The sequence below is a fragment of the Oncorhynchus mykiss genome, chromosome 25, assembly GCF_057628025.1.
Source record: "Oncorhynchus mykiss isolate SJ-2025 chromosome 25, ASM5762802v1, whole genome shotgun sequence".
Lineage (NCBI taxonomy): Eukaryota > Metazoa > Chordata > Actinopteri > Salmoniformes > Salmonidae > Oncorhynchus > Oncorhynchus mykiss.
In genome coordinates this window covers 85,987,490-86,004,423 of record NC_143046.1, presented here as the reverse complement: position 1 = coordinate 86,004,423, position 16,934 = coordinate 85,987,490, and the positions used below count along the sequence as shown (strand labels likewise).

Genomic DNA, 16,934 nt, shown 5'->3' with positions numbered 1-16,934 from the left:
GAGTCCTAACCCTCTGAGCAGATAGATTAGAGTCCTAACGCTCTGAGCAGATAGATTAGAGTCCTAACCCTCTGAGCAGATAGATTAGAGTCCTAACCCTCTGAGCAGATAGATTAGAGTCCTAACCCTCTGAGCAGATAGATTAGAGTCCTAACCCTCTGAGCAGCTAGATTAGAATCCAAAACAAACTCCTACGTAGAGGACATGGCTGTAAAATTAAATACCTTTATTTGAGCTACACGTGTCGACCAAATCACACATTCAAGGCAAAAGGTTAGACTGTAGGGAGGAGGAGCTGCAGAAAACAAAGAGGAACTGCACCTTTAATACATAGCGTTGCTTTGGTTGGCATGTGGAATGACCAGTTGTTGGTGACTTCATAGATTGAGTAAACCTTTGGAATTCCTTTAGCAATAACAAACACAGAGGTCAGATAGGACCAAGTGGAGAAATACTCAAAAGGCACAAGAGTAGCAAGACGGCAGCTTCTCAACTAAATGCAGCGTCTTTCAAAACGGCGATAGAATAGTGATAGAATAGTGATAGAATAGTGATAGAATAGTGATAGAATAGTGATAGAATAGCGATAGAATAGTGATAGAATAGTGATAGAATAGTGATAGAATAGTGATAGAACTAGTGATAGAATTTGAATACAACTCCATGTATTTTATTGCAATGGTGTACCTCTCTGCCAAATATGTTGGTATCCATTTGCTGTTCTGTAAACTGAATCCATTTTCCTAGTAAATAACACACAGTCTAATGCAGCACTGGAAAGCACCATCCTGATCCTGTTATGGTGAGCTAGTGTTGGTATAGATCAAAATATGTGAAACGGTTAAGGGGGAACCTAGGACTGGGTTGGGAAAACACTAGGTGCGGAGTATCACATAAGGCCATCAGAGGGCCTGTAACTATTCCTCTGTATCACATAGGCCATCAGAGGGCCTGTAAAATATTCCTCTGTACAGGGGCGGGCTTAGTGATTTGGAGGACCCAGGCAGAGGTCAGTCTGAGCTTCCCCCACCACCCCCCCCCCCTATGGGTTTTATAGTAAAGACATGTCATTTAACTGTAAAAATGTACTTTTAATGTAGCATGACCACAATCAGTCATGATGTTTTCATCTTATTGTCAAACAAATCACTTAAAAAAAGTAGGTTACTTTTGCACGTTCATACCAAAATAATTCCAACATCCTTGATGACGATGGCAGTGTTATCAGCAGCACCTGTCTTTTAACGAAAGAAATTAGTTGACTGACATCATGTTTCAGTTATAATTAAACCTGCTTTTCTTCCTTTTATTTTCTCTGCCCTGCTCTGAAAGATCCTCATTGCTGCAGCTGCCCTGCTCTGAAAGATCCTCATTGTTGCATCTGCCCCGGTCTGAAAGATCCTCATTGTTGCATCTGCCCCGGTCTGAAAGATCCTCATTGTTGCATCTGCCCCGGTTTGAAAGATCCTCATTGTTGCATCTGCCCCGGCCTGAAAGATCCTCATTGTTGCATCTGCCCCGGTCTGAAAGATCCTCATTGCTGCAGCTGCCCTGCTCTGAAAGATCCTCATTGTTGCATCTGCCCCGGCCTGAAAGATCCTCATTGTTGCATCTGCCCGGTCTGAAAGATCCTCATTGTTGCATTTGCCCGGTCTGAAAGATCCTCATTGTTACGTCTTCCTTAGTCTGAAGGATCCTCATTGTTGCATTTGCCCCGGTCTGAAAGATCCTCATTGTTACATCTTCCTTAGTCTGAAGGATCCTCATTGTTGCATCTGGCCCGGTCTGTATCACTGGGCCATTAGAGAACCTAGTCCTCTGTATCAATGGGCCATTAGAAGGCCTGTAACTATTCCTCTGCATCATTGGGCCATTGGGGGGCCGACAGACATGACCAAGTAATCATCCCCTGCTGTCAGAGAGAGCTTCTTATTTATCGTCCTGTGTAAACACTTCACTGTGCCTCGATTAATGACGTCCACCGGGGCCTCTTAGAGAGAGAGAGCACATCGCTCTGTTTATGATCCGCTCACTCCTTGTGGCCCTTGGCAGCCGTTCAACACATCGTGTGCTTAAGGGAGAAATGGGGGGTTCGGGTTCGGGGGGAGGGGTGATACTCCCTCCTGACTGGTCACTGAGGCTTTCAGACTGACTTTCTCACACTTTGGGGTGTGACTCTGTGTTAGGTTGAAGATTGTTGAGTCACATCATCTGATTCCCACTAATGATGTAATAAAGGATCTATAGGCCATGTGGTCATTCTGTACTGGGGTATAAGGCAGGGCTTCCTTCTGTACTGGGGTATAAGGCAGGGTTTCATTCTGTACTGGGGTATAAGGCAGGGCTTCCTTCTGTACTGGGGTATAAGGCAGGGTTTCATTCTGTACTGGGGTATAAGGCAGGGCTTCCTTCTGTACTGGGGTATAAGGCAGGGCTTCCTTCTGTACTGGGGTATAAGGCAGGGCTTCCTTATGTACTGGGGTATAAGGCAGGGCTTCCTTCTGTACTGGGGTATAAGGCAGGGCTTCCTTCTGTACTGGGGTATAAGGCAGGGTTTCCTTCTGTACTGGGGTACAGGGCAGGGCTTCCTTCTGTACTGGGGTATAAGGCAGGGCTTCCTTCTGTACTGGGGTATAAGGCAGGGCTTCCTTCTGTACTGGGGTATAAGGCAGGGCTTCCTTCTGTACTGGGGTATAAGGCAGGGCTTCCTTCTGTACTGGGGTATAAGGCAGGGTTTCCTTCTGTACTGGGGTACAGGGCAGAGTTTCCTTCTGCTTGGTTGAGGCAAATTCCTACTTGGTTGTGGTTAAGGCTGGGTCTGGGGTATGAACATGTTTTCATAAGTCTGGAGCATGGCAAGACATGTCTGAAGGCTTTAGGTCATGGACGGCACATTTAGCTAGATCACGGACAACACGTTTAGCTAGGTCACGGACAACACGTTTAGCTAGGTCACGGACAACACATTTAGCCAGGTCACGGACAACACATTTAGCTAGGTCACGGACAACACATTTAGCTAGGTCAGGGACAACACATTTAGCTAGGTCACGGACGGCACATTTAGCTAGGTCACGGACAACACATTTAGCTAGGTCACGGACGGCACATTTAGCTAGGTCACGGACAACACATTTAGCTAGGTCAGGGACAACACGTTTAGCTAGGTCACGGACGGCACATTTAGCTAGGTCACGGACATCACATATAGCTAGGTCACAGACAACACATTTAGCTAGGTCACGGACGGCACATTTAGCTAGGTCACGGATGGCACATTTGGCAAGGTCACGTAGGGCACATAAAAGTCTTTGGGAACCACCAGTATAACACACTTAAGCTGTAGCAATATCGTCAACAAGGCCAAGTTTGGATCGCCAGGCCAAAGGCATTACAGAACGGAGAGACAAGGAGGCAAAAGGTGCATGATAACATTAAAATCACAAAACGTGAATTCATCACCATAGAAATCAGCTATAGAAAATCAAGCAAGGAATTTCTCATTCCAGGTTCTCTCCCCTATTCCTAATGCTTGACATCAGACCTTGACAGTGGGTCTGGTTCTTTGACAGGGAAACACTTTGCAGCAAAGGTGGGATGTCAAGCAGACCTTATGGTCGGCAGTGGTGCACTGAGGACTACTGTACGCTGAGCCCCATGCCTGGAGTGAGTAATATAGAAACAGGGACATATTAATAAGAATAACCATAGAAAAATCCTGCAGTAGTAGCAACACATTTGGTGTGAAAAACACTTCTCCATATACTGGACGAGCTAGGTAAAAAAAAAAATGAATGGCGAAGTCTCTCAGTCTGCTACTTAGTTTATAGTACATCCTGTGTTTGTTCAAGCAGTTCATCAGGTCTCACAACATCAGAGGGCCAGGAATGACACACAGAGGGAGAAACACAACACTTTTCTGTCGTTGTAGTCGTCTCCTAGTTGTCGTTCGTTCCCGTGTTTTGCGAGTTGATATAAAGTAATTCCATCTCTGGACCCTGTCGTTTTGCTTTGAAAAGCGGTTGTCAATTCAAACTGTGAGTCTAAACAGTCCAGAATGGGGACCAACCCCAGACCCTCTCTTCTCTAACTTTCTTCTTCCCTCGTCCTTCTTCCGTTTCTTCCTTCCTCTCCCCCTCTTATGTTCCAGATGGACAACCTAGGGGGTTTTGGCTTACATATGTTCATACAGCAGCATTCCACTGAAGATGGTGAGAGGCTCTACAGAGTGGGCCAGCTTGCCCATGACCAGGTCAATGCAGACTGTGTCTCCGGCCTGGAGGGGCAGGATGATGTTGAACACAGCCAGGGAGCCCGGGGTGATCTTGGCCTCGGCTACCGGCTTGTTCTCCAGTCCCTCTGGCTGGTATCCCCCGGAGTCCACACGGGCCATACCGTAGTTGGACTTGGACAGCACCGCCTCAATCTTCTCGTTCTTGTGGCCAGTCAGGATTGCGCTGAAGAAGTAGCGGCCATCAACGGGCGCCGTGAAGATGCCTGGGCAACACAGAGACAGAGATAGTGAGGTTAGCATTAGCTTAGCATACTCACTGATGTTGTACACAGCAATATAGCAAACAGTTCTCTGTTTAGGTTTATGGCTTGGTTTGACAGTTGGCTCATTGTACATTAACTAAAATAATGATGTAACTAATTGCTATAAATACCCTTCACATGTAGATTGAACTCACAGTATTTGTATTTGTATTTATTATGGATCTCCATTAGTTCCTGCCATGGTAGCAGCTACTCTTCCTGGGGTTTATTATGGATCACCATTAGTTCCTGCCAAGGCAGCAGCTACTCTTCCTGGTGTTTTTTATGGATCTCCATTTGTTCCTGCCAAGGCAGCAGCTTCTCTTCCTGGGGTTTATTATGGATCGCCATTAGTTCCTGCCATGGCAGCAGCTACTCTTCCTGGTGTTTTTTATGGCTCCCCATTAGTTCCTGCCAAGGCAGCAGCTACTCTTCCTGGGGTTTATTATGGATCGCCATTAGTTCCTGCCAAGGCAGCAGCTACTCTTCCTGGGGATTATTATGGCTCCCCATTAGTTCCTGCCAAGGCAGCAGCTACTCTTCTTGGGGATTATTATGGCTCCCCATTAGTTCCTGCCAAGGCAGCAGCTACTCTTCCTGGGGTTTATTATGGATCGCCATTAGTTCCTGCCAAGGCAGCAGCTACTCTTCCTGGGGATTATTATGGCTCCCCATTAGTTCCTGCCAAGGCAGCAGCTACTCTTCCTGGGGTTTATTATGGATCGCCATTAGTTCCTGCCAAGGCAGCAGCTACTCTTCCTGGGGATTATTATGGCTCCCCATTAGTTCCTGCCAAAGCAGCAGCTACTCTTCCTGGGGATTATTATGGCTCCCCATTAGTTCCTGCCAAAGCAGCAGCTACTCTTCCTGGGGTTATAATGCATTTCTATTAGTTCTTGCCAAGGCAGCAGCTACTCTTCCTGGGGATTATTATGGCTCCCCATTAGTTCCTGCCAAAGCAGCAGCTACTCTTCCTGGGGTTATAATGCATTCCTATTAGTTCCTGCCAAGGCAGCAGCTACTCTTCCTGTGGTTATAATGCATTCCCATTAATTCCTGCCAAGGCAGCAGCTACTCTTCCTGGGGATTATTATGGCTCCCCATTAGTTCCTGCCAAAGCAGCAGCTACTCTTCCTGGGGATTATTATGGCTCCCCATTAGTTCCTGCCAAAGCAGCAGCTACTCTTCCTGGGGTTATAATGCATTTCTATTAGTTCTTGCCAAGGCAGCAGCTACTCTTCCTGGGGATTATTATGGCTCCCCATTAGTTCCTGCCAAAGCAGCAGCTACTCTTCCTGGGGTTATAATGCATTCCTATTAGTTCCTGCAAAGGCAGCAGCTACTCTTCTTGGGGTCCAGCCAAATGAAGGCAGTTATGTGCAACTAAAAACATTATATTACAAGTCCTATCTATTCAGTACCAGTCCGCGGGTCATAGAACTCTCCCTCGTTGACAAAGATCTTGTCGAAGACGATGGTGCCAGCACTAAGCATGGGGTAGGTGAGAGCGGCAGAGAAGGACAGCTTGGGGACGTTGGCATCGGCACCTGGCATACCTGAGGGCAAAATTACAACAACATCTCAGAAAGAGTACGGTTATTATCAACTATATATGATATTTCATTGTTCTGACATGAGGAAATCCATGTTCACAGTTCATTACAGACAACATGGCAAAGTAAACAACGAACATGGCAAGAGAGAGACTTTAAAAAGAAGATACCTTCAAAAGCAATGGCTCAGAAAACTAAAAACCAGTCAGTATCTGGTGTGACCAGCTTTTGCCTCATGCAACGCGACACATCTCTTTCGCATCGAGTTGATCAAGCTGTTCATTGTGGCCTGTGGAATGTTTTCAAACTCCTCTTTAATAGCTGTGCAAAGATGCTGGATATTTGAGAGAACTGGAACACAATGTCGTACACATCGATCCAGAGCATCCCGAACATGCTCAATGGGTGACATGTCTGGTGACTATGCAGGCCAACGGAAGAACTTGGACATTTTCAGCTTCCAGGAATAGTGTATAGATCCTTGCGACATGCGACCATACATTACGCTGAAACATGAGGTGATGGCGGCAGATGAATGACACAACAATGGGCATTAGGATATCGTCACGGTATCTCTGTGCACTCAAATTGCCATCAATAAAACGCAGTAGTGTTCATTATCTGTAGTTTATGCCTGCCCATACCATAACCCCACTGCCACTGCTCACAACGTTGACATTAGCAAGCCGCTCGCCCACACAACTCCATACACGCTGTCTGCCATCTGCTCGGTACAGTTGAAACCGGGATTCATCTGTGAATGCCAGTGGTCATTGTTATCCCCAGCACAAGGTGCACCTGTGTAATGATCATGCTGTTGGCTGGATTATCTTGGCAAAGGAGAAATGCTCACTAACGTGGATGCAATCAAATTTGTTGACAAAATTTGAGAGAGTTTTGTGCGTATGGAAAATTTCCGGGATCTTTTATTTCATCTCATGAAACATGGGACCAACACTTTATATGTTGTGTTTTTGCAGCATTTTTGTTCAGTATATTTCAGATGCAGTTGCCTTCATTGCTTCAGAGCATTATGTAAAACAAAAAGGGGTCAACAACTCTACACATTAAAACACACACACACACACACACACACACACTCTAATAGCCACACTATGTATCTCACAATCACCACAAGTAACGCTCAAGCTGACCCAGAAAGCATTATGTGCACATTTCCTGGCTGCCTCTGAGGATTCATGTTCTCATTGGCCCAATGCTGACCTCTGACCTATACAGTGATCCCCACACACACACACACACTCAAACTGAACTCAATTCACCCTGACTGTTAATGACCCTCAGCAATACTCATGTTATGTAATGACAAGTAACACACGGCACTGTTGAGTGCATTAGCACATTGCTAACATGTCAGAGTCAAATGCTAATAATGAAACATCAACATACCTTGTTCACCTTTGAGGCCTGCAGTGAAAAAAAGAGAGGAAGAGACAAGTTAGCCTGACTCAAACCATTCAGTCAAACATAAACATATAAAAACAAATTTCCTGAGGCATAAAGACTGATTTATAAAGGGCTTGTATGGTTCCTGTTAACCTGGTGATCCTCTGGGCCCGTTCTCTCCCTGCTTGCCCGGGGGTCCGTCCCTGCCTTGGGGCCCCTTAGCGCCAGGCAGCCCTTGGAACCCTCTCTCCCCAGAGGGACCTGGAGGACCAGGCAGGCCTAGGGTGGTGGGAGGCAATGACAACAATATTAATACCGGAATATTCCTTTTTTTTAATTAACATTTAAAAAAGTTGAATAATCAATACACGTTATAATTTAAATATTACGTATTTATTAAAGTTATTTAAGGCATTTGAAGTAACTTTAATAATTGCCATTATTATTTAACTTAAATAATCAAAGTTGACCCAAAGACGGCCTGTTAGGGAACATAGAAACCATTCCAGACAAAACCACTGTAACGATACAGTGGAGGAGTTTTCTCATTCAGATATGTCACTGAATGACATATTACGACATTATAATACATTGTTCCAGACACAGAAGCATCAGATTATTTGAACACTGAGACGTGTGTAACCCGAGAAGCCTCGAGGAGTGTTATGAAAGACTGCATAACAGACAGACACACTAATAGAGCAGGCCACCATTTAACGTGAGACTCACATATTACACAAATAGACATTGTTAGTTTTAATTAGTGGATTATGAATGTTTTTGTAATCATCAGGCTGTTTCTTGGTGTTGTTCGATGGGGCCTCTGTGTTTATTGTAGCTAATGCTATTGTAGCTATGTTGACACTTGTGTGCAAATGTGTTTACTTGAGACTTTACATATGCACCCGTGTTCATTGTGTCCTTATACCCACTGAATGTGCTGTCTTGTAGACTGGTCAAGTATAGACAGGACAAGGTTAGTCTAGAGTTTAGGACACACGATGGTTTTAGTTCAGTTTTACCAAAAGCTGTGTACCATTCAAACCTCTAACCAACTGCACACCTACAAAGCAGAACATGTGAGAGAGAGAGGATAAGTTTAATCGAAAATATAAATATATAATTGTCAACATGAACTCAGAAAATACTCTGTGTCAATGTAAATCCTCTCTAAATGAACATGCTCTTTATTTTAAAACCATGCATTGTTTAATTTCTGTAGTTACTAATGTTGGATCTAGATCAGTGCTCTCCAACCCTGTTCCTGGAGAGCTACCGTCCTCTAGGTTTTCACTCCAACCCTAATCAAGTGCCCCTCCCACTGAGCAAAAACTGGTTGAATCAATGTTGTTGCCATGTAATTTCAAACAAGAAAATCAATGTGGAAACTGATTGGATAAAAAAAAGTAACAATGTAATTTCATGTTTTTCACCAACATTTTTATCTAAATCCAATGACATTGTGAATTGTTTTATTTTATTTAACATTGAATTCCTGTTAAATGACAACTCAACCAAATGTAAATCAAAACCAGACGTTGAACTGACGTCTGTGCCCACTGGGTTGATTCTAATAACTAGCTGGTTGATAAGCTGAACCAGGTTAGTTCCACCTGGGGTTGGAGTGAAAACCTACAGGAGGGTATCTCTCCAGGAACAGGGTTGGAGAGCCCTGGTCTAGACCATAATCTCTCTGAAAGGAATACAGTGTCAAGTCAGCACACTCACCGGTCAGGTCCTGTTCCGAAAGATTCTGGAACTCCGTGAGGATGTGACTGACGGACGAGTTGAGGTTCTTGATCTTCCCGTGGATCCCGTCCAGCTGAGTGGTCTGGATGCTCTCAATGATCCCTCCATGGGAGATGACCGTGGCGTTCAGACCATTCACACAGTTCCACAGGCCCGACATGTGCTTGGTCAGCCCCTCCTTGATCCTCTGGAGCGAGTCAGAGACGCCGTCCAGCCGTCCGCACACGCCCTCCATCTTGAACAGCCTCTTCTCCAGGCCGTCGCCAGATCGCTTGCAGTCGCCCACCTCCACCACTAGGGTGCTCTCGAAGCGTCGCACGTCGCGATCCACCCCGTCGAGGCGGTCGCGGCTCTTCTCAATGTGCTCAGTCACCTCCTGCTGTATCTTGTCCAGCTCAGAGATTATCTTGTCCTTGGTGTTGCCCAGGTCTGTGATGACACTGCCATGTTTCTGCACCGTTTGCTCCAGGCCCCTCAGCGTGTCGTTGATGGAGCTAAAGGTCAGGATGACCTCGGACAGCTCGCCCTGCAGGGACTTGAGGTGGCCGTTGTTGGACGTGCCTCCGATCACACTGTGGCCGTCCAGGGGCTTATCAGGTTCATCCAGGCCTCGTCCTCCAGTGCCACCTCCTGTTGTTGGGGTCTCCACGTGGATCTTACACTGGTCGCTACACTTCCCTACCACCTCCCAGAGTTTCCCCACCTCTTCCTGTAGGGTGGAGCACACCTGGGAGCAAAAGCTTTGGTTGGAATCCACCCGGTTCCGGATGGCGTTGATGTCCTTCTCCCAGCGGTTCAGGGTGTGGTTCTTCAGCTTCTTGAACTCGTCTTCCACTCTTCCACAGACGTCGCAGTCATCCATGCCGCGCCCGAGCGTCTCAACTTCTGTGACGATGCGGTTGAAGTGCTCGCCATTGTCTCCGGTCAGGGCTTTGATCTTGCGGATGTCGTGGCTGAGATCCAGCACCTTGTCCATGAGTGAGTCGCCCGAGACGGACAGGTCCTTGATCCGCGTGTCAAAGCGTCGGATCTCGTCCTCATTGGCCACCACCCTCCAGGTGATAGACTTCACAGAGTCTCCGTCGTAATCATTTCCTCCGTCCCCTCCAGCTCCTCCCCATCCTCCTCCGGTTCCCCCTGTTCCTCCACTTCCTCCATCTCTCCTTCCTTCAGTTCCTGTTCCTCCTGTATCTCCCCTTCCTCCTTCCCCTGCCCCACCTTCAGATCCTCTCCCTCCCATTCCCCCTGTTCCTCCGGTTCCTCTACTTCCTCCTCCATCTTCTCTTCCACCTCCTCCAACTCCTCCTCCTCCTCCTCCTGTTCCTCCACAGCCACAGTCAGTCAGACTATTGTCTAGTAGTGCCGTGGAGTTCGCCAGGCGGGTCACCTTCTTGTCGTGGTCCGACACAAGGTCCTTTACAATGCCCACGTCTAGCTCTATGTCGCCGATGCGGTATCCCTGGTCGTCGAAACGGTCCAGGAACACGGTCCGGAGGTCACCCAGCTCACGGTTGAAGTAGTCCTTCAGGTCTTTCTCTGTCTCCTCTGTGTGCTGCATTGTACTGTTCACCCACCTCTCAAGTTCCCTGAGATGACCGTCCAGCCTGTCCTCTATCACCCTGGATAACCCGCTGCCACCTCCAGGGCCAAAACCACCACCTCCATGGACAAAGCTACCTCCACCTCCTGGGAAACCTCCACCTACATTACTACCACCGCCACTGCCCAGCTCCTTATCCAGGCGGTTCTGGATGACATCATAGTTCTCTGATATGGAGCTTATCTTCCTTTCAGCATCTGTGACCCTGTCCTTGAGGTCGGTGACAGAATCGCAGCAGCCCTGGGAGCGTGTCACCTCGCGGCGCAGGCCGTCCAGGCTCTGGCGATATCGTCCATCCACAGCGTTCAGCTGCTTCTCCAGCGCATGGATCCGCTCCCTGTCCTCCTGCTGCTGTCTCCGTATGTCCTCCACCCCCGACTGGCAGGAGGAGCAGGACAGAGACACCCTTCTCTCCAGCTCCCTCAGGATCTCTTCTTTCAGCGTGTTGAGCTTCCCACCGCTAATCCCACCGGTGCCTCCAGAGGAGTCGCCAGTGCCAGCGCCAAGATCATTCCCACCGCCGCCATTCCCGTTGACCAGGTGGTTGTTGATGCTGACCAAGTTCTTGTCATGAGCCTGTGTCCGGTTGTCCAGCTGGTCTAGTTTGGTCTGGATGCTGTGGATGGTGTCCTTAATCTCCGGCTGGGCCGCATCCGCTGGGGCCTTGGTGCCACCACCACTGAAGCCCGGTTTGCGCATCTCCTCCTGGAAGCGTTCGTTCATGCCCCTCAGCGTGGACTGCAGGTCCTGGAGGTCCTTGGTTAGGCTCTGGATCTTGTCCTCCAGCTGCCGCGTCTTGTCGCTGTCGCCTCGCCCTGGAACACAAACAGAATATTATTATACTTATATTAAAAGAGGATGAGAGCTCCCATGAAACATGGAGAAGACAGGGACTGAAGAGGAGGAAGAGGAAGAGGGAGAGCAGGGACATAAACATCCACCCACCGTCTCCCCCACTCTGTCCTCTGTGACCTGTGTCGGTTCCGGTCTGTCCCGGTCGGGACGGTTTGGGTCTGGCTGTAGCGATCTGGGTCCCCGACCCGCCGCTCGGCCCTTCGCTACAGTCATCTCCGGTGTAACCATGGCAACACTTCCACTCCATGTCCGTCACCATCTTGTAGGCCACCTTGTACCGCGGCTTCATATATGTTCGATACCTGTTGAGAATCAGAGACGACGACGACAATGAAGTGAAGTGATTTACAATGAGGTTGTCTCACCTATCTTAGTTGAATACACTTAACGTTGGTCGCAGTGGATAAGACTAAGAGAGTTAACTAAATGTAAATGTTATTGACAGTACGCAATTATAATTGGTCACGGGTGGTAATTTTCAACTTACTGTACATCTGCCTTTGGCCCCTGACACACTGACCAAAGTTTTGTAAAAAAAATTGTAATAGTCCCGTGTGGCTCAGTTGGTAGAGCAACGCCAGGGTTGTGGGTTTGATTCCCACGAGAGACCGGTACGAGAATGTGTATACTCACTACGGTAACTAGCTCTGGATAAGAGTGTCTGCTAAATGACTCACTACGGTAAGTAGCTCTGGATAAGAGTGTCTGCTAAATGACTCACTACGGTAAGTACAGTGCCTTGCGAAAGTATTCGGCCCCCTTGAACTTTGCGACCTTTTGCCACATTTCAGGCTTCAAACATAAAGATATAAAACTGTATTTTTTTGTGAAGAATCAACAACAAGTGGGACACAATCATCAAGTGGAACGACATTTATTGGATATTTCAAACTTTTTTAACAAATCAAAAACTGAAAAATTGGGCGTGCAAAATTATTCAGCCCCTTTACTTTCAGTGCAGCAAACTCTCTCCAGAAGTTCAGTGAGGATCCACTGAACCTAAATGACTAATGATGATGAATACAATCCACCTGTGTGTAATCAAGTCTCCGTATAAATGCACCTGCACTGTGATAGTCTCAGAGGTCCGTTAAAAGCGCAGAGAGCATCATGAAGAACAAGGAACACACCAGGCAGGTCCGAGATACTGTTGTGAAGAAGTTTAAAGCCGGATTTGGATACAAAAAGATTTCCCAAGCTTTAAACATCCCAAGGAGCACTGTGCAAGCAATAATATTGAAATGGAAGGAGTATCAGACCACTGCAAATCTACCAAGACCTGGCCGTCCCTCTAAACTTTCAGCTCATACAAGGAGAAGACTGATCAGAGATGCAGCCAAGAGGCCCATGATCACTCTGGATGAACTGCAGAGATCTACAGCTGAGGTGGGAGACTCTGTCCATAGGACAACAATCAGTTGTATATTGCACAAATCTGGCCTTTATGGAAGAGTGGCAAGAAGAAAGCCATTTCTTAAAGATATCCATAAAAAGTGTTGTTTAAAGTTTGCCACAAGCCACCTGGGAGACACACCAAACATGTGGAAGAAGGTGCTCTGGTCAGATGAAACCAAAATTGAACTTTTTGGCAACAATGCAAAACGTTATGTTTGGCGTAAAAGCAACACAGCTGAACACACCATCCCCACTGTCAAACATGATGGTGGCAGCATCATGGTTTGGGCCTGCTTTTCTTCAGCAGGGACAGGGAAGATGGTTAAAATTGATGGGAAGATGGATGGAGCCAAATACAGGACCATTCTGGAAGAAAACCTGATGGAGTCTGCAAAAGACCTGAGACTGGGACGGAGATTTGTCTTCCAACAAGACAATGATCCAAAACATAAAGCAAAATCTACAATGGAATGGTTCAAAAATAAACATATCCAGGTGTTAGAATGGCCAAGTCAAAGTCCAGACCTGAATCCAATCGAGAATCTGTGGAAAGAACTGAAAACTGCTGTTCACAAATGCTCTCCATCCAACCTCACTGCGCTCGAGCTGTTTTGCAAGGAGGAATGGGAAAAAATGTCAGTCTCTCGATGTGCAAAACTGATAGAGACATACCCCAAGCGACTTACAGCTGTAATCGCAGCAAAAGGTGGCGCTACAAAGTATTAACTTAAGGGGGCTGAATAATTTTGCACGCCCAATTTTTCAGTTTTTGATTTGTTAAAAAAGTTTGAAATATCCAATAAATGTCGTTCCACTTCATGATTGTGTCCCACTTGTTGTTGATTCTTCACAAAAAATACAGTTTTATATCTTTATGTTTGAAGCCTGAAATGTGGCAAAAGGTCGCAAAGTTCAAGGGGGCCGAATACTTTCGCAAGGCACTGTAGCTCTGGATAAGAGTGTCTGCTAAATGACTCACTACGGTAAGTAGCTCTGGATAAGAGTGTCTGCTAAATGGCGTAAATGCCATCTATAACACCACTAGCCGTTGGCAGAATTCAACATTCATCCTCATTTTAACACGCTGGGTTTTTCTACCACTTCACACATTTTGTTTATTTAATATCTATCTATTTCCAAGTTAAACTGGAGTTCCTACCACTGAGTTTCAATGGGCCTGTTGGCTATTCTGTTGGCCTGAACTCATGAAACTGCACTCTCAGCCAAAGACCTTTATGGAGAATGTTTATGTGTCTCAATCCAAAACGCACTCACTACAGGCCACAAAGCCAAGTAACAAGCATTTTCTCCCTAATTACATTTGCATTTCATTTGAGATTTTCACATCGTTCCCAGGCTCGGAGGCATGAACATCGGAGGCTGGTTTCTGCCCTGAGGGGCAGTTTGATGTAACTCTAATCCTCACTCAATACCAAGGTTAATTAAATCATTTACTGGGGAAACTATTCAGACCTCAACATGTTTGCAATCAATCTCCTTCTCCGCTCGAGTGTATAACACAGTATCAGAAACATCTGTCACGCCCTGATCTGTCTCACCTGTCCTTGTGATTGTTTCCACCCCCTCCAGGTGTTGCTTGTTTTCCCCAGTGCATTTATCCCTGTGTTTCCTGTCTCTCTGTACCAGTGTATTTATCCCTGTGTTTCCTGTCTCTCTGTACCAGTGTATTTATCCCTGTGTTTCCTGTCTCTCTGTACCAGTGTATTTATCCCTGTGTTTCCTGTCTCTCTGTACCAGTGTATTTATCCCTGTGTTTCCTGTCTCTCTGTACCAGTGTATTTATCCCTGTGTTTCCTGTCTCTCTGTACCAATGTATTTATCCCTGTGTTTCCTGTCTCTCTGTACCAGTGTATTTATTCCTGTGTTTCCTGTCTATCTGTACCAGTGTATTTATCCCTGTGTTTCCTGTCTCTCTGTACCAGTGTATTTATCCCTGTGTTTCCTGTCTCTCTGTACCAGTTTATTTATCCCTGTGTTTCCTGTCTCTCTGTACCAGTTCATCTTGTGTGCCTTTCAGGTCAACCAGCATTTTTGCTTCTATTCTCTTTTGATAGTCCCCCCGGTTTTTGACCTTTGCCTGTTTTCTGGACTCCGTACCCGCCTGCCTGACCATTCTGCCTGCCTTGACCTCGAGCCTGTCTGCCACTCTGTACCTCCTGGACTCTGATCTGGTTTTGAACTTTTGCCTGTCCACAACCATTCTCTTGCCTACCCCTTTTGGATTGTTTAATAAATATCAAGACTCAAACCATCTGCCTCCCATGTCTGCATCTAGGTCTCGCCTTGTGTCCTTATAGTCACTCTCTACTGTAGAAGACTTAGGCATGGTAGGCATGCATCGCAATCTCCTTTTAACCAATCATGTCATCTAAAGGAGCACTGCACTTCATTGTACACATCTGTGATAACTGTCTAAACATATTGAATTACTGTACGAACACACGCAATACACAAGTCAAGTGGCCCAGTTTTTACATTAACCTCATCGACCTCAGGCTGTAGCAAATGTACTGTATGCTGCAATGGAGTGTGGAAGCCAAACCTCAAAATGAGATCCTGATTGTCAAACAATTAGAACAGACAAACAAACAAACAGACAGTCTCCAAATTTAGCTTGGACTGCGTTCAGAAGAAACCCTTTTAAAAAAGAAGAAATGTTTCACAATGAATACCCCTGCACATGAACAGGCATGAATTGTTTTATTTCCTGTGTATGTACTGTATTATTCAGGCTCATACACAGTCATCTGCTTCCCAGCTGTGAAGTAGAGAGAGAGAGAGAGAGAGAGAGAGAGAGACAGAGAGAGAGAGAGAGACAGAGAGAACAAGAGAGAGAGACAGAGAGACAGAGAGACAGAGAGAACGAGAGAGAGACAGAGAGAGAGAGAGACAGAAAGAGAGAGAGAGACAGAGAGCGAGAGAGACAGAGAGCGAGAAAGACAGAGAGAACGAGAGAGAGACAGAGAGAGCGCGAAAGAGAGACAGAGAGCGAGAGACAGAAAGAGAGACACAGAGAGACACACAGAGACATACAAAGAGAGAGGGACAGAGAGAGAGACAGAGAGAGAGACAGAGAGAGAGACAGAGAGAGAGACAGAGACAGAGACAGAGAAACAGAGACAGAGAGAGACAGAGACAGGGAGACAGAGAGACAGAGACAGAGAGACAGAGAAAGAGAGAGAAAGCGAGAGTTAGAGACAGAGAGTTAGAGACAGAGAGACAGCGAGAGATAGAGACAGAGAGAGAGAGAGAGAGAAAGGTATATAGTATTGGTTTCAGATTAGTCAAAAAGGTCCTGATTTCGCAGGAATACTTGTTACTTAGTAACAAATATGTATTTGTTATTTAGTGAGTCGTCACGTCTGTCTCTCTCTACCTCTCTTTCTCAATATTTACATTAAATTAATCGAAACTCAGGCTGTGTTTTAATTGGTTAGCTAGCCATAGTTCATAGGACACCCCTCCCCCCTCTGATGGATGAGAATACTCTCTATGCAAATCTCTGAATGAAGTCCTCAGGCTGTAGCAAATGTACTGTATGCTGCAATGGAGCGTGGAAGCCAAACCCCAAAATGAGATCCTGATTGTCAAACAATTAGAACAGACAAACAAACACACGCTCCGCACACACTCAGACAGAGAGAGAGACATCGCAAGAGAGAGAGAGAGAGACAGAGAGACAGAAAGAGAGAGAGAGACAGAGACAGAGCGCAAGAGAGAGATGGAGCAAGAGACAGAGAGAGACAGAGCAAGAGACAGCGAGAGAGACAGAGAGAGAGACAGAGATAGAGAGACAGAGAGCGCGGGAGAGAGATGAG

At 46.4% G+C, this 16,934-nt stretch overlaps 1 protein-coding gene across 2 annotated transcripts in view; it reads right to left on the bottom strand.

The window, feature by feature from the left end:
* Window positions 1-205: 205 nt before the first annotated feature.
* The window catches only part of LOC110505904 (EMILIN-1-A), an 81,734-nt gene continuing 65,005 nt past the window's right edge, over window positions 206-16,934 (bottom strand). The window contains exons 3-9 of one of the 2 annotated variants that reach the window (XM_021585376.3): window positions 11,791-12,002; window positions 9,225-11,660; window positions 8,533-8,559; window positions 7,650-7,775; window positions 7,500-7,517; window positions 5,958-6,092; window positions 206-4,497 (exon numbers count right to left, since the gene is read on the bottom strand). In XM_021585376.3, coding sequence (XP_021441051.3) covers window positions 4,175-4,497; window positions 5,958-6,092; window positions 7,500-7,517; window positions 7,650-7,775; window positions 8,533-8,559; window positions 9,225-11,660; window positions 11,791-12,002 — 3,277 coding nt within the window. In that variant the 3' untranslated portion in view covers window positions 206-4,174. The remainder of the gene's footprint in view (window positions 4,498-5,957; window positions 6,093-7,499; window positions 7,518-7,649; window positions 7,776-8,532; window positions 8,560-9,224; window positions 11,661-11,790; window positions 12,003-16,934) is intronic. The other variant, XM_036963053.2, reaches the window with a different exon arrangement.